General features: G+C 39.9%; 1 protein-coding gene across 4 annotated transcripts in view; it reads right to left on the bottom strand.

The window, feature by feature from the left end:
* Positions 1 to 236: 236 nt before the first annotated feature.
* Positions 237 to 17,078, bottom strand: part of fam13a (family with sequence similarity 13 member A) — an 87,046-nt gene continuing 70,204 nt past the window's right edge. Inside the window, exons 15-26 of one of the 4 annotated variants that reach the window (XM_051946187.1) lie at positions 16,910 to 17,063; positions 14,636 to 14,701; positions 11,894 to 12,107; positions 11,663 to 11,804; positions 10,990 to 11,071; positions 9,679 to 9,884; positions 8,328 to 8,411; positions 6,782 to 6,877; positions 4,669 to 4,752; positions 2,879 to 3,075; positions 1,518 to 1,619; positions 237 to 1,427 (exon numbers count right to left, since the gene is read on the bottom strand). In XM_051946187.1, the coding sequence (XP_051802147.1) occupies positions 1,319 to 1,427; positions 1,518 to 1,619; positions 2,879 to 3,075; positions 4,669 to 4,752; positions 6,782 to 6,877; positions 8,328 to 8,411; positions 9,679 to 9,884; positions 10,990 to 11,071; positions 11,663 to 11,804; positions 11,894 to 12,107; positions 14,636 to 14,701; positions 16,910 to 17,063 (1,536 nt within the window). In that variant the 3' untranslated portion in view covers positions 237 to 1,318. The remainder of the gene's footprint in view (positions 1,428 to 1,517; positions 1,620 to 2,878; positions 3,076 to 4,668; positions 4,753 to 6,781; positions 6,878 to 8,327; positions 8,412 to 9,678; positions 9,885 to 10,989; positions 11,072 to 11,662; positions 11,805 to 11,893; positions 12,108 to 14,635; positions 14,702 to 16,909; positions 17,064 to 17,078) is intronic. The other 3 variants (XM_051946188.1, XM_051946189.1, XM_051946190.1) reach the window with 3 other exon arrangements.

Genomic DNA, 17,078 nt, shown 5'->3' on the forward strand with positions numbered 1-17,078 from the left:
TGGCCTGCGGGCCACATGTTTGACACATCTGCTTTAAAAGACAATAAATGAATATTCACCACCTGTGACTTTCTGTTTTTGATCGCTTTGTCCAGCTCTGAGATTTTACTAGATATTTGTATCTTTGTTTATCTTGATTTTTGGGTCGTTTCTATTCTGTTATCAAAACACGTCCCTAAAAATAACGTTAAAATATTCACAATCGGAAAGAAGAAAAAAACCACGGAGCCAAGAAGTGTCAGTAAAAATATGATTTCATTCATGTTATATACAAAATACAATTTATGTACTAAAATGTACACACTCAAAATTCATTAAGCCTGGCCAGTGTTTACATTCAGTAAAAACAAAACTCACACTGATAATCATCCATTTTGGAGAAAGAGAGGAAGAAGTACTCGCTCACAGAAATGTAAACAAACATCCATATTTACAACTGAACAGACGAGGAGGAAACACGGCGGCCTTTAGCGACCACTCCTGCCCCGCTAACGGCCTTGTCAGTGTTAAACACACACCAGTGATTCAACGACGAGAATAGCTTATTAGACGTGAAGTAAATGTGGGTAAAAAGCAGAAAATATACAGTTGAATGCTGAACATGGTGCCAGTGGTCACAAAAGGAGGTCGTTTTATTGGACGAGATGAACATTTGAGCCTTTTTGGTTCGCTGTTTGCTGTCTTTGGGTTGTAGTGAACGAGAGGAAAAACACTTCTTTTAGTGAGCAAGTGCCTGATTGGACTTCTAGAGAAGCAACGCGAGATCATTTCAAACTATTCATTCAGCGAATACTGATACAAACGGTAACGTCTCCCTTACAAAAATATACAAACATCTTAATCACAAAATCCTTCTTCAAAAAATAACATTATATCTATTATTTTCATTACCAGGGTTGGTGCTTCTTTTAAGACTTCTATAGTTAAGCTCGAGGAAAAATAACATTTCTGTTAAAAACTCTCAACAGGATAGAAATAAATTATCAGCGATACAAGAGTGATTGGGGTTATCTGTGCGTGTCGCTTTAAGGTGAGGTCCGTTGGGGGGAAAAAAACGGAGATTTCAGGTGAAGCAGGTGAAGCAGGTGACTCGGTGTCGCTTTAAATCAGTCTTGGGTCGCCGGTCCTCCGCGGGCATCGGAGGAAAACCCCGCTGTGCTCGACGGAATGGATTAACAGGCTTACAGGTGGGCTGTTTCCAGAGCAGCGACGACGAGAAACCGATGTTTTTTATTTCCCCCTGCAGAGTGAGATGTGTTCGACTGGAGACCAAGTCCTCTGAGAGTCCTTTATTTTCAGATGAACTCTGTCTTTATTTTCAGTCTCTTTTGCTGATGAGGACTTCCAGCAGCCGCAGCTTGGCTTTAATGTGCTTGTATTCGTTGTACTCCACTGCCAGCGGGGAGCGGTCCTCCTTCTGGACGTTTCTATGGGAACAGGACAGCAAACATCAGGATCTGCGGTGGAAAAACTCTGCTCACCGTCTCTCTCGCGGCTTCGTTTTTTTTCCCTCTTACCTTCCGTTTTGCCTGAAAAACTGCTCCTCGAACTCTTTCAGGTTCTTGCGGATCCTCTTTTTGTCCTCCCTCGTCTCCTGGAGCTGCTCCAACAGTTCCTGCCTGTGAAGGAAAGACGAGGAACATTTTAGGATCTCACACTGCAGTTATTTTATAGTTTAACTGAAGCATTGAGGGAGAAAAAACCATGAATTCAAAGTGATTTCATCAAATTGTGTTTAAAGTATTAAACCCTCTGAACTCCAAGTGGTTTCAGGGTGTTGTTTTTTTTTGCTCCACCAAGGAACATGGTGGAGTTATGTGACGACTGGCGTACGTTTGCCTGTCTGTCTCTTAGCTACATTACTCAACAACGAAAGGATGGATTTGGATGAAATTGTCACAGGAAGTCAGAAATAACACAAGGACCAAGTGGATTGATTTTGGCAGTGATGCAGCTTATAGTCTGGATCCATGGATTTGTTAAAGATTTCTGTACCATTGTGAGATAGCAGCATGGCGTCACTGTAACTATGACAACAAGTGGGGGAATAAGCAGCCTTGGAGGAGTATTGTGCTCTGAGGTTGTTTTTTTTTAAGTTATCAGCTTGTAATCATCTGTAAAGCTCTTCTAAATTGCTCTAACATTTGGTAAAGTTGCTATAATAATAGATTTATTGCATTTCATTGTAGGGCTTTCTCTAATCTTTGCAAAATATTTAACATTTTTACCTGTTTTATTTCATATTTATTAGAATTTTAAAAACTAGAAAAGCACTCAGAGAGCACAGTACTCAGAAGGCTGCTCAGTTGTTGTATCATTTCTGACGAATAAGTCCCGATAAGTCCTCAGTGGTGGATTTGTGATCATCAGCAGGCAGCTGACAGTGTTCACTTGTTGTCATGGTTACAGTCGCTATCTGGCAATGATACAGAAATCTTAAACAAATCCATGATCCCGACTATAAACCCCATGAGTGTCAAAATCTAATCAGTTGATCCTTGTGTCATTTCTGACCTTCCCTGAAAATTTCATCCAAATCCCTTAGTCTGTTTTTGAGTAATGTTGCTAACAGACAGACAGACAGACAAACCAACGGTGATCGTCACATAACTCCACTGTGTTCCTTGACAGAGGAGAAATACAGATAGTTGTTTCCTTTTTCTTTAACAAATCAAAAAGTAAAAAGGTTTGCCCATGTCAACTATCTGCTGTATTTCATCAGCTTCTATTCTTTTAAAATTTGAAAACCGACCGATTAAAAACTGTCTGATGAATGTCGACTAAATTAAATGTAGCGACGTAAAAGCACAAAGCAGCAGAAAATGCAAACATTTTCAAACAACCTCAGTTACTTTAACAACAGTCCTGTCTGTCTTACGTGGTGGCTGAGTGCAGGTTGGACAGCCTCATGTCCGTCGTGTTCTTGGAGGGCGACAGGTCGTCCACGGGTGAGATGAAACCGTCCACTTCCTCCTCCATGTGGTCCAGGAAGCCAAACACGCTGAGGTCGGGTCGGACGGTCACGGTGAACTGAGTTTTCGAGTCTCCGTCGTCCTCCGAGCCGTCTTCCTCCTCCTGAGAAGAGATTACAGAAGGTCAGAGGGTTAAAAGGTGGCGCTGTTTGCCGGGTGTCCGGGCTGAGACGCTGCCGTGCATTAGGGTCGTGCGGTGTTAGTGGACAGCTGTTATAAATCATCAGGGGAGAGCAGCAGGATGCACGTCGATGCTCCTCCTTTCTGATTCCAGTCGTTAGACGGAGTTAATGTGAGTCCAAACCAGCTTTAAATCATCAGCTTTAAAGGAGCCTCAAAGATCCTTCCGACCGACCAGACTTCTACTTTCCATGATGTTACCTCACAATCTAGAGCAGGGGTGTCAAACATGCGGCCTGCAGGCCAAAAGTGGTCGTCCAGAGGGTCCAATCCGGCCAACTTTGTAAAGTGTAAAAATTACAGAGAAGACATTAACTGCAGATTGTAAATTTGTAAAACTATAAATTTAAGCTAATTTCTAGACCATGACAAGTTGTTTTGATCATAAAGTTAAATACTAGATTGTTCTTTTGTCATTTTGTGTCTCTTTTTTTGTGATATTTTGTCTTGTTTTTGTTGTTTTTTTCTAACTTTTGTTTTTTGTCTCATGTTTTTGTTGCATTGTAACTTTTTTGTCTGTCTTTGGTTTGTTTCGTATCGTTTGTCTAATTTTTTGTTGTTTTGTGTTTCCTTTGTCTCGCTGGTGCTGATTGAATATTTTTTGTCTCTGTTTTTTGCTTTTGTCATTTTTTGTCTCATTTGTGTCATTTTTTTGTCACTTTGCTACTTTCTTGTCTATTTTTTGTTTTGTTTTGTGTCGTTTGTTGCATTTTTTGTGTCTTATTTTTGTCATATTTTGTCTTGTTTTTTGTGTGACTTGCTTTGTTTCTCGCTTTTGTCATATCTGTCTCATTTGTGTCATTTGTATATTTTTTGTCTCATTTTTGTGATTTGTCCATTTCTTTTCACTAGAATACTGTTTTGTCAAATTTTTTTGTCATGTTCTTTCTCGCTTTTGTCATTTGTGTCTCATTTTTGTAATATTTTGTTTTGTTTTTGCTGTTGTTGTTTTGTCTTTTTTTGTCTGATTTTTGTCGTTTTGATCATAAAGTAAAATACTGTCATTCAGTTCCAGATACCTGTGACTAAATATTGTGTATCTTTGTACACAATCTGTGATGTGGAAGTTCTAATGTGTAAATGATAAACTGAGGCATAATGCTGTTCAAATTTAACTTGTTTTTCTTAAGTAATTTCAGGGTTTTCATGATGTTTTGTAAAAAGATAATTCCTTAAATGTGAACATTTTTGCACTAAAACAAAGGAAACATTTGCAGTTGTGGTTATTTATAGGTTATTATGCTCTGCTTTTACCGGTCACTGCAGATCAAATTGGGCTGAATGTGGCCCTGAACTAAAATTCGTTTGACACCGCTGCTCTGAAACACATCTGCATCACTCTGACGGAGCGACTCAAACATCAGCAGCTACTGATTCCACATCTGTGCAGACAGGCAGCCGTCCAATCAACAGGCAGCAATCAGGTTCATTAGAGGGTAAATGGTAGTAAATAAGGGGGAGGTGGGGTTGGAGGGACGGTGCTCTGATTATGGAAGCCGCAGCAGGAGCTCTTCACCTTGATGTCATCGAAGAAAAGTGCGGTTTCACCCTCGATAATGGGCTGAAGGAGGGGACCTCTGCGCTTGCTGGAGGGAGAGCCCTGTGGTGACGGTCAAGAAGGAGGAGTTAACCACGCTCAGACCTCGGATTGTGTTTTAATCGGAGCTAAAGAGGAGGAGTTCTTTGTTTTTGTTGTTCTTTTCTTTCTGAACATCACCTTTATCCACACATAAATAATTCCACATTTCCCAGCTTGTTTGGTTTATCTTCTCAGAGGAGTGTGTGCAAAACAGAAGAGACATATCAGAACAAACTTAAAAAATAATAACGATAAAAATAGGGAAGATTTACCAAAGATAGTGCACAGGTTTGTTCATTTAAATCTGCCATTTTTGGGCTAGTTTGTTCTCAGTTGAGTTTAAGTTTTCAGACAGAACACTGAATCATAAATTAGCAGTAAGAGCAGCAGTAAAATCTTTTAATTTAATTTAAATTTGGATTTTGGGATTCAGAGGGTGACAAAAAAAGAAACTAAACTATGATTATTTATGTTCATATAGTTGATGAAGCAAAGTGTGAGCTAGTTTCCTGTTGTATTCTGCAATAAAACTGTTTTATTTTCCTCTTCAAATGGGCTTATTATCATCTGTAAAGCTAACTTTTGTCAAAGTTGCTGTAATAATAGAGTGATTGCATTTCATTGTAGGACTTTCTCTCATCTTTGCGAAATATTTAATACTTTTACCAGCTTTACCTCATGTTTATTAAAATAAAAAAATAGAAAAGCAAAAACTAAACTCAGAATGTGTCCACAGTGACATAAATCTAGTCAACAGTCACCCAAAAACAGTCCAAAATAATTAGAACTTTTAAAATTCCTAAAGATTTATTTAATTTGTCTAAAATGAGGTGAAACCTGTCCAAGATGACTGGAGTGTAACCAAAATGAGTCCAAAATGATAAAAAAATGATCAAATGTGTTAAAATAAAATCAAATTGTATCCTCAATGACTCCAACGTTCTCAAAATGACTCAAAATGGGTTTAAAATGGCAGAAACCCTGTCAAAAATGATCCAAAATTCCTAAAATGTGTCAAAAATGAGATGAAATCCGTCCAAAATGATTCACGTTTATTCAAAATTAGTCCAAAATGACAGAAAAAATTACTCAAATGTGTCCAAAATAAAATCCTCAATGACTCCAATGTTCTCAAAATGGCTCAAAATGAGTGAAAAATGACATAAATTATGTCAAAAATGACTCAAAAGGCATTTAAAAATGGTTTTCTAAATGTCCCAAATGACTAAAACTGATCCAAAATTTCAAAAATGGGTCAAAAGTTTGATGAGATCCATTCGAAATGACTCAGGTTTATCCGATATTAGTGTCATTAGGGTCACAAAATATAATTCAGCACTTTAAGAGGAGGAGTTCTATATTTTTGTTCTTCTTTATGCACACATTGGGACCGAGGGAGAATAATTCCCACATTTCACAACTTATTGTGGGTCATTTTCTCATGTTAGTGTGCAAACCAGAACAGAAACATTAACATAAACTAAAAAATAATCAAAGATTGTGCACGCTTCTGTTAACTTAAATCTGGCGTTTTTGGGCTGGTTTGTGCTTGTTTGACTCCATGCACGCTGCTGTAAAGAATAATCTATGGAGCCACTCAGCATGATGGGGATTAGAGGTTATATAAAGGGAGAACTGTGTGTCCATAAGGCAAATCATATCTTACATAATAAAGATGCTTTTTAAATATCCGAGTGGAAGAATAATTGAGGAGCTTTACATTAATCTATGAGCGGAATTATTTTCTTACATAAATAAGAATATTTACTGGATGCATTTTCTGCTTCCTGTCATTAATTCTTTACAGCTTGTGAGCCTCTCGGTCTTTTCCCGTGACCTCAGCCTGCCACCTGTGAATCTCCTTTACGACCGAGGATCCGCTGAGCTGCTAAATCTGGACTTAAGAGCCTGGAAAGGTGGATCACACGTCTGCGGCACGACTGCGGCCCGTTCCAGCAGCACGAGCCGGGATTAGGTGTCTGCAGACGTTCTGACAATGTGCTGATCTGCGGCGCTGGCTTGTAAAGGTAGGTTAAGATGTGATGCTTACTATGACGGGGATGGTGGAGGCTCTGCACAGGATCTGCTTCACCAGGCGGTATCTGTCGTACAGCGGCTTCATGATCTGCCTCTCGCTTTTGGTCACCTGAGGAAGGAGTGTAACACAGATCAGCACAGCTTCAGCCTCCTTCTGTTGTCCTGAGTGAGCCTGCAGGCTAACAGCGCTAACACTAGAAAAGAGAGCACAGTCCTCATTCCCCCATATGGCTTTGTCACAAATACAAATCTATGTCTGTTCAGTTCTCAGCAGAGTTGTCCTTTAATTCAGCAGTCACCAACCACCCTTTTCTGGTAGATTTGCATCATTTTGTGTTGATTTTGCATCTCTTTCTGGTAATTTCATGTGTATTTTGGTGATTTAGCATCTTTTTCTGGAGATTTTGCATCATTTCGTGTTGATTTTGGACATTTTCTGGCGATTCTGTGCTAATTTAGCATCTTTTTCTGGTGATTTCACATATATTTTGGTGATTTAGCGTCTTTTTTTTTAGTATTGACGCATGTTTTTTTGCTGATTTTCTGCCTTTTTATGGTGATTCTGCATCGCTTTCTGGCAATTTTGTGTCATTTTGTGGTGATTTAGAACCTTTTTGGTTATTTTGCATCATTTTGCGTGAATTTTGCATCATTTCCTATTGATATAGAATCATTTTCTGGTGATTCTATGTTAATTTAACATCTTTTTCTGGTAATATCACATATATTTTGGCGATTTACCATCTTTTCTGATGATGCTGCATATTTTTTGGGTGACTTTGGATCTATTTATGGGGATTCTTTTGTGGTTTTGGGGGAGAATTCTGAATTTCTGCAGTGATTTGGAACCTTTTTGTGGAGCTTATATGTTTTCTTTGGTGAGTACAGAGTACTGAGCTGCACAGAAATAATAAAAACTTTTTTTTTTCATTTTATTTCCGGCTGAATCTGCAGGGTGTTTCATTCTGAAAAATGACTACAGTAGATCGTCTTCCTATCCCTTCTATCTGTGCTCATTTGCCACACTGTTCTCAGCTGTCAGTCTAACTGCTGCCAAAATGAATAAAAAACTACCGTCTCTACAGAGCTCTTTGAAAAGAGGGAGACTCCCTGCTAAAACAGTAGGAAAAGTAAAAACATATTCAGCAATAAAAACTATTTTTGTTCATTTAGGGCACATTTTTTTAAGTTAAAAAACCTTAAACAATAATTATTTGTTATGTGCACAATGACCGATCCGTAGAAAACTGAAAAAGGTTGGAGACCGCTGCTTTAATTGTGATGGCAACAAAAGTTGGCATTTCAAATGTCCAGAAGTAAAATCACATCCATCTACTTAAATTTCTTCAACAGGAACACACAGGAAAGCTGACCCCACACACACACACACACTGGCTGCAGACATTAGTCACCCTTCACTGGAAATGTAGGTCACCATCAAGTGGTGGAGAAGCTACATCTTCTGTGTTTGAGCCAACATGGCTGGCAGGAGATCAGATGTACGAGGTGGAGGACTCTGTGTTTGTTTGCTCGACATGCGGAGCTGCAGGAGGACTCACCGGTCGGCCGTGTATGCTCTCGTAGTAGAGAAGAGCTTTCTGCAGCGCGACTTTCTCTCCTCCGATCTGCTCCCGTGTCATATCCTGTCAGCAGGAGACGAGAAGTGAGTCAGTCGGTTTCAAAATGGCCTCAGTGTTGCAACAGCAAGAGCTTATTCCTCATGTTTGGTTCTCTGTCATAACGAATTCAAACCCTGCTGAGGTCTTTAATTTATGCTGTTTGTGTTACATGTAACATCCATTTGCTGGAGATGTTTTACTCATTCACCCCCTGTGAGTGTACAACTTTACACTGGAAAAAATGCCCCTCTCAAAACAAGAAAAAAACAGATTTCAAAAAACTTTTACCTTGAAATAAGTGAAAAAATCTGCCAATGAAAAATGGCTTGGTAAGATTTCTTGAAATAAGATCTGATATTTAGAATATTGAGATCTCAAAACTAGCTGGTAAAACTTATTTCAAGCTATATTTTACCAGGATTGTCAAGCTTAGGTGTCTTAAAATCAGCCAGACATGCTAAAAAAAAGCAGTTTTCACTCAAAAATAGATTTTCACTTTCATGTAGAATTCCTAATTTGAGATGTACTAACCCCCCTGTTGTCCTCATTTACGGGCACCAAAAATATTTTTTTAGTTTCCTTGATTGAAAAAAAATCCCCCAAATCAGCAAAAAATTCCCCAAATTTCAGAAAATTTGCAAAACCTTCAGGAAGAAAATTCCAATAATTTCTTAAAAGTTTCCCTTAAAAATTTTATTCGTAAAAAAAAAAATCCCCGAAATTTGGCAAGAAAATTCTTGTAAATAATTTTTAAAAATGAGTGAAAATCTTCCCAAAAAAATCCTAAAAATATCTAAAGTGATTACAAACATATCAGTAAAACTTCTAATATTTTCTTGAAGAGCACTCAGAAAAAAAATCAACCAAAATCCAGCAAAATTCACAAGATTTTGGCTGATTTTTATCGATGTTTTTAACATTTCTTTTTTTCCATTAAAAAAAAGTTCAAAAATTTCCCAAAAATTTTGAAAATGTGGATGTCAGAAGTTTCACTGTGAAAATATTTCTTTTTTTTCCACATTTTCAAACTTTAAAACGAGTCAATTTGATCTGCAGGACGACACGAGGGTTAACATATTTTGAGTTTTCTTGTAAAATTCAACTCAAAACAAGATAATTTCAAGATTGTTTGACTTAACAAGATATTTAAGATACGATGTCTTCAAACTAGTCCCTCCATCTCGCTGAAATGTCACTTGTTAAGTGAATTTATCTTAAATCAAGTGAGATGAGACATTTTGACTAAAAACAAAATAAATTAGACTTGGTAGGATTGGGAGTTTTTACATACCTTGATGTCCTCGGGGCGGTTCACCTCGTCTCTCTTCTCCTGCAGCTTCTTCAGGATGGACTCCAGTGTGCTCTCCACCGGCGGTTTCGGTGCCTTCTCCTGCTGAGGTTTCTTCTCCAGCTGAGAGCCGAAGCTTTTGGGCAGCGTGTTGCTGCGCTGGCGGGTCAGAGGCGGCAGGTCCTCCTCGGACTTCATCAGCTTGTGTTCTGGTGAAGAAAATGGCAGCAAAAAACCCACACGTGAGCATTGCAGGTTTTAGTTTAAATAAACAGTTTTCATTCACTATTAACCCTCATGTCGTCCTGTGGGTCAAATTGTATTTCGTGGTCACAAATTAGCATTTTGTGCGAACGAATTAGTATTTCGTGTACGTTATAGCTGTATCATGGCCACAATATATTTATTTTTTTACCATGTCACCAAAGGGGCTCCGTAAAATTGACCCGTTTTAAAGTTTGGAAACGTGGGGAAAAAAACGGAAACGTGGGGAAAAAAAACATATTTTCACAGTGAAAACTTCCACAATTTCAACATTTTTCGGAAGTTTTTGAAAATTTTTTGGTGGAAAAAAAGAAATGTTAAAAAAAAATGTTTCTTTAAGAACATTGAGAAAAAAATCAGCCAAAATCCAGTGAAATTTGCTAGATTTTAGTAGATTTTTTTCTGAATGTTCTTTTTAAAATATTAGAACTTTTACTGATATATATGGAATCATTAGAAATTTTTAGGATTTTTTGGGAAGATTTTTAGTCATTTTTTGAAAATATTTACAATTTTTATATATTTTTTTATTTTTTAAATTTTATTTAAAAAAAACTTAAAGGGGAAATTTTTTGAAACTGTCTTCCTGAAGATTTTGTAATTTTTTTGATAAATTTCAGGAATTTTTTGCTGATTTTTTTTTTTTTCAGAGAAAGGGACAACATTTTTTTTAATGCCCATAAATGAGGACAACGGGAGGGTTAATAAGAGAGGAAAAACACTGCTCTCGCCTTTATTCTTCTACAAAACAGCTAGCTATTATTATATCTTTATAGTCAGATTTTTACAAGATCGAGAAAAAAAACATGTTGTGATATGAAGAGTTGTAAGAGTTTAAAGACATTTTGAAAGGCCGTGTAACAGTGACTAATCCCACAGATGTTAACGTTGTTTGCATCAATGGTGCAAAAAAAAAGCAACAACACTGTAAAGTACTAGACCATAGGTAGCATTATAACATAGACATTTCCCTTCTAGTAAAATCCCACATGTAAGATTGTTTGGCTAAAATGAGAAGCAGTCACTGAGTTGCTTTCATTTCCGTTTTACCTTTCAGGTCTTTGCGAAGCTTGGCCAGTTCATTCACCCATCTCAGCACCTCTGGGTTTGCAGCTTTATCACTGTGGGAGGGCTGGATTAAAAAAAAACAACAACAAAACAACAGGTGACAAGTTGTTTTTAAAAAAAATCTAAAACCACTGAAATTAACTGTATTAACTATAAATCTCAAATACACTTTTGTTCAAAAGTTTGGAGTCACTTAGAAATGTCCTCATCTTTGAAAGAAAAGCAGTATTTTCAATGAAGATAACATTCCAGACATTGATAATGTGTTAAATGACTATTCTAGCTGGAAACGACTGATTTTTAATAGAATATCTCCATAGGGGTACAGAGGAACATTTCCAGCAACCATCACTCCTGTGTTCTAATGCTACATTGTGTTAGCTAATGGTGTTGAAAGGCTCATTGATGATTAGAAAACCCTTGTGCAGTTATGTTAGCACATGAATAAAAATGTGAGTTTTCATGAAGAACATGTAATTGTCTGAGCGAGCCCAAACTTTTGACTGGTAGTGTATAATCTATTCCCTAATTCCCTTTAATGAGTCATCTCAGACAGTTCATATCCTTGCTTCTGGTCTGGACAAACATCTTTTGAGTCAGGTTTTATAGTGTAGGGAATTATGAGATGAAGAAAGAACAGGTTGTCGGTACCCACCCTGTATTTTCGCTCCTCTTCAAACCTCTCCTCAAACCTGTGGATCTTCTTCTTCAGGATATGAATCCTCTTTGTGATCTGGGCAGAGGTCAGTTCCTCTTTCTCGTCGTCACAGGAGCCAAGGGAAGAACTCCGCCTGCGACTGTGGAGATAAATGACGCTGTTACTTCTGACAGCTTCTTCCTGCTGCCTCCACCTACAACATGATCCTCCAAAACGACGTCGGCTCACCTGACAAATGAGTGTGCATTTGGAGGCGAGGGTGGCACTTCTGTGTCGTCCAGATACTGCTGGCACTGTCCGTAGGCGTAGAAGCGAGGGGACACCATCGGGTCGCTGTCCTCCTCCAGCAGCTGGCGGATCAATCGACCTCCGGCGTGAGGCGACAGTCGAGCCTCCTCGCGGTCCATGCTCTCCCTCTGCAGCGAATACGCCGGCACCGGTTCTGAGGAACACACGAGCAAACACTTCAAGATGTGTCGCTTTGATTGTTCTGCATGGCTAAGACATATGAGACAATGCAAACAGAGGACAGGTTAGTCAAGGGAAATGTTGTGCATGCTGGCCAGCTCGCCTCAGTACAATAACAGCATGCAGCTCCCAGGAGGTTTGTAGCTCCAGAATAACAGGATGGGGTCACGCTGTCGGGCTGGAGTTCAAATCTGGTCGCTGAATCAGTATTCATCAAATCTATTTAGGTCAAACTGTTCAAAACAAAGCTAGAAATGACTCCTATTATGAACTTCTGGTTCTGTATAATGCCAAACAGTTACAGTTTCTTCAAGCTGCAAAGTAGCATCTTTAAATTACTTGTTTTGTCTTCTTGACCAACAGCCCCAAACCCACAGAAAAGCAAAATTCCTCACAAATAAGAAGAAGCATTTTGAGGCTTTGCTTGAAAAACAACGGAGCGCTCTGTTTTCAGAGTACGGTAGTTAATTTATTATCAGTCATCTCTATTTGTTGTGGCAGCTCTAATTTGGATTTCCCTTTGCAAGCTATTTTACACTAGCTTTGGAAATGGAGGTATTTTTCCGTATTGTAACTACATTCAAAATGGACAATATGCTTTCCTGCTGGGATATACCTTTTTTTGTTTTGTTTTGTTTTGTGAAGTCAAATGTACTTGTCCTGAGACCAAATCTAAAAACTAGGAGAAAAGAATGTGTGCAAATGTTTTTAAAATGCCAAATAAGTCTGGAGTCCCCCCAAAATACCATTTTTCTCTTGTCTCACCCCCCTGATGACCAAACTGAATCTCAAATAAAACAGTTAAAATGAAATTTAAATCAGATTTTTTTGGTATTATTTTTTCATTGACGTTTCTTGTAATTGTGGGAAATCTTTTTTAATCAACATAATATTTTAAATGATATTTTTATGCATGCTACCCTGTTAGCTTAACCTAGTAGAAGAAGAAGAAAACAGTGAATCACATGAAACACTGGAATTAACATCATCAAACAGTTTTCCAAAAGAATGGGTAGAGCTAAGCTATGTCCTCTCTCCTATTTTTCATATTTTCATAGCATCATTAGCCTTGATTAAATGTCTCACTTTACCTCAAATTTTCAAGGAAAGACTAATTCTTTTAATGTTTTCCATCAGTCAGTTTGTCCTCTTGGTCAGCAGTAACAGCTAGCTAAATATCTAGCTTCTACTGCTGAGAAAAAGCTAACATTAGCATAGATTAGCAACCCTGTATGCTTTCCTGCTGGGATATACTTTTTGTAAAGTCAAGGAGAAAGAAAAATGAAAGTCACAAAGCCTGAGTTTGTCCACAGATGAGCACCAGTTTCCATCCTACAGACACTACGAGGACACTTCTCTCCCCACGAACATCATGTTGGCTCCTCTCTAAGAGTCACTGGAGACAACGATGCTCGCTCTAAAACTGTTGTGGGAAAAAAAAACTTCCTTCGGGGATCGACAGTCGCAGATGTTGTTCTGAAACTGTGGGTAAGACACGCCCGCCCTGCCTTCCTCTGCTCATCCCCTGGATACAGTCTCCACTCTGGCAATAATTATGTCTGGTGAAAATAGCAATCCAGATACCCCTGACAATCCCTGGGCTATTAATAAAGCCTGTCTCTCTGCGGGATAATGTCAGGCCATGACCCCCGTTGAGAGGTGCAGCGATGAGTTTGTGTTTTAGTTTCCACTCTGCGTGGTGAGAGACAAACGCTGCATCTGTTCCAGCATGAGAGAAAGACTAGACAGAGGCATATCAGGTTGGGAGAATCCACTGTTCCAACGAGGAGGGAAAACTACAGAAAGATGAAACTCAACAGAAATAACAGATTTCATGGAAAACAGCAACAGGTATGGGGAATATAGTGAGGAGCCGTTACCCAGAGAGAATAGATGGAGGGAGTGAAAACAAGCTCTGAAGGAAACCAACCGTCAGTGTAAACATTCAAGGTGTCAGTATGCGACCGTGAAAATATGCACGCCCAGTCTAAAACTGCACTTGCATATTTTTCTTAGCCGGGGTGAGTTGAGGCATACGAGAAGCGATTTAGCTCAAATTCCAGCTCCAGAGTCCCGGGGGTCCTCCTCTACCTCTAGGTACGTGCCGTTCACCGAGTAGCAGCTCTCTGGCGTGTTGGAGCTGACTCATAGCGGCGGGTTGAACTCTAAATCACGCCGAACGTCTTCCTTTGAGGCCTATTATCTAGCTTAGTGCAGTGTGGCCGGCCAGTAAGGCTCCATGGCATTTGAAATTAATCCTTTAAATCAACTGCTTGCTGATGGTTCGGGATTAACTGGACTAATGAAACAAAAAACACGCCAGTGTGCCATTTCACTTAAGGCTGTTGTGTGCACGACGCTCAGCCACAATGTCCCAGATCACTCAAGCATGTTGCCATGCAGTGGAAAAGGTCATTCAGACAGCCTTCCCTTTCTTTGCTTCACTCTGACATGCTATTTGCCAAAAAAAAAGCACTGACAGTGATGTAGCACAAGACTTACCATCACAACAACTTGAATGGAAAATGGTTTTGAAATCAAGGAAAGGGTAGTTAAAGAACGTAGAATCTAGAGGGACAAGAGAAGAAGAGGGAGAGAAAAAGGAAAAGACATGATGAGGGAACAGAAACAGAAATAAAGGAACAGCAGCGTCCTTCTTGTTCCAATAATATGGGGAAATCTAATCAACATGCAACTGAAACTTTAATTAACTCATGAGACATATGAGCTTCAGAACTGTGTCTCTTCCTGTTGAACTGTCTGCTACTGTCTGTCCAACAGGCAGAGAGACAGACAAGGACAGGGCAGCGGCAAATATCAGGTCACCATGACAAGCATTTGCACAAAGTGTACTGGAACAAAGGTCTCATGCATCCTCGTGCCCGTTTGTACAGTAATATGGCTTCTGTACAGTATGCAGTAGTTTTATTAAATGATTATTCAGCTTGACTTGTCAGGACAGAACGTAAATCCCTCTTTGGCGCTTGTTGCTGAAGAATAATCGTGCCAGCTACACAGAAAGAAAGTTCAACTTTGCACAGCACAGACCTGCAGTTCGTGCTATGGCAGGCCTGACTGGTTGCTTTAAAGGCACCTTGAGGAGACAGTGTCGTCTGAGTGGCCTGTCAGCCAATCATGCAGCGTCCTTGCTGCTATGAGCTTGGTTAGATATTCAGGACAGAATGTACAAGCAGGAGGTCTGAGAGGAGGCAGAGAGCCAAGGAAATGTAGCAGGATGCAGAGGGTCTAATGTAAAATGTCTCATTGTCAGAGCTGGATTTAACCACTTTCTTCCACTTCATCACACCTCAACACAAATTCCATATTAATTAAAACCACACACCACCAGAGACGCACCAAGACATCCCAAATAGCTCAGGTAAAATTAACATTTCAGTTCTTGATGTGACCTCTTGGTAAATGCTGCACAACAACAGAAACTCTCACAGACTGCTGGAGTGTTTTTGTATGTGTGTAGGAAGTTTGGCCACTAGAGAGCTCCACAAAACACGCCATAGCCTGCGACTGACTGCTCCAACCGTGAGGCTGTTGAAACTGACAGGTTTATTGCATCGAACAGCTTGTTCTTACATCAAACAGGAAACAGTGGTGACTGTGGTGGGAGCGAAGACGAACTTTAACGGTGTTTTAAATGAACCTGTTGGTTATCAATCCAGTGCACAATTCAGCCAAAACGCTCTGCTTTCACTGCTCAATACAGAAACCTCCACCCACCTCCGCTGTGTTGCAACATCCTAACAAAACAATCAGGGTCTCGGTGCTACGCGATTGTAGGTTATTTCCTTTTTTGCACGTACTGCAATGCCGCACAAACAAACACGTCAATAACAAACTCAAAAGAGGGTCTGACAGCGACAGGGAGCTGGAAGAGACGTATGAATAATGCAGTGCACTGGCTATTTCTGCAAACTCCCTATCAGTAACGGCACGTGATGAGCCAGCATCAATAAAGAACCCAGACATGCTTCATTAGCCGCATTCAAATGCGATCTCGTGCACCGTTGACATCAAAAAGACAGACATCACCATCACAAATCCAGTGAAGGAGCCAAGAGAAGCTTATTAGAAAATGAGAAGTGACCGTTTAAATGGAGCACAAGCCTAAACATTTTAACCAGGATCAATAAACTGCCCAAAAGCAAAGTTCCTGCAGCCAGCTCACTGCACAATGTTATCATCCGAGCTCCCTTTTAATGATCGATTCGGGCTGAAAACAACAGCTGCTGTCATTTGCACCCTGGACACAGTTCAGCCACATGAACTGCAAAGTAAGTGACACATCATGGCAAAAAACCCACAATTTACTCTTTAAATAAAACCACAGATGGAACCCTAAGCTGAGAATCACCTTCCTTTACTCACATCACATGTGACATGAACACAAGACTGCAGTGCTGCCTTCGCTTGCCAAACCAGCACGTCTCCTCCAGAGATAAGCAGCTCGCACACTTAACAGGATCTTTAACAACTAAATTCTGCAATAGTGCCTGAAGGAGTTGCATCAGGAGGAGGAGGAGGAGCAGGAGAGGCAGCAGAAGGTGTGCAGCTGCTACCCAGACACCCATGTGCAGATCTGGGTGGAGGGCGTGTGTGTATGTGTGTGTGTGTGTGTGTGTGTGTGTGTGTGTGTGTGTGTGTGTGTGTGTGTGTGTGTGTGTGTGTGTTTTAGATTCAGTCCACATATGATAAAAAGCAAATGAAGCAAGCAGAAAAAGAGATCAGATCAGCAACAGCAGGACGGCCTCCAAGCCTCACCTCCCCAGTTGTTGTCCTGGGTCAGTGCTGTCAGGTCCAGCCGGGGGACGTCCTCGCAGCTGGTCTTCTCGCAGTCCGGGTCCGAGCCTTTCACCTCGCCGACCCTCCCCGTGTCACAAGTGACGGGCGACTCCTGGATCTTCATCCTCAATGCCTGCACGACCATGAG

Source organism: Acanthochromis polyacanthus, chromosome 3, assembly GCF_021347895.1.
Source record: "Acanthochromis polyacanthus isolate Apoly-LR-REF ecotype Palm Island chromosome 3, KAUST_Apoly_ChrSc, whole genome shotgun sequence".
Taxonomy (NCBI): domain Eukaryota; kingdom Metazoa; phylum Chordata; class Actinopteri; family Pomacentridae; genus Acanthochromis; species Acanthochromis polyacanthus.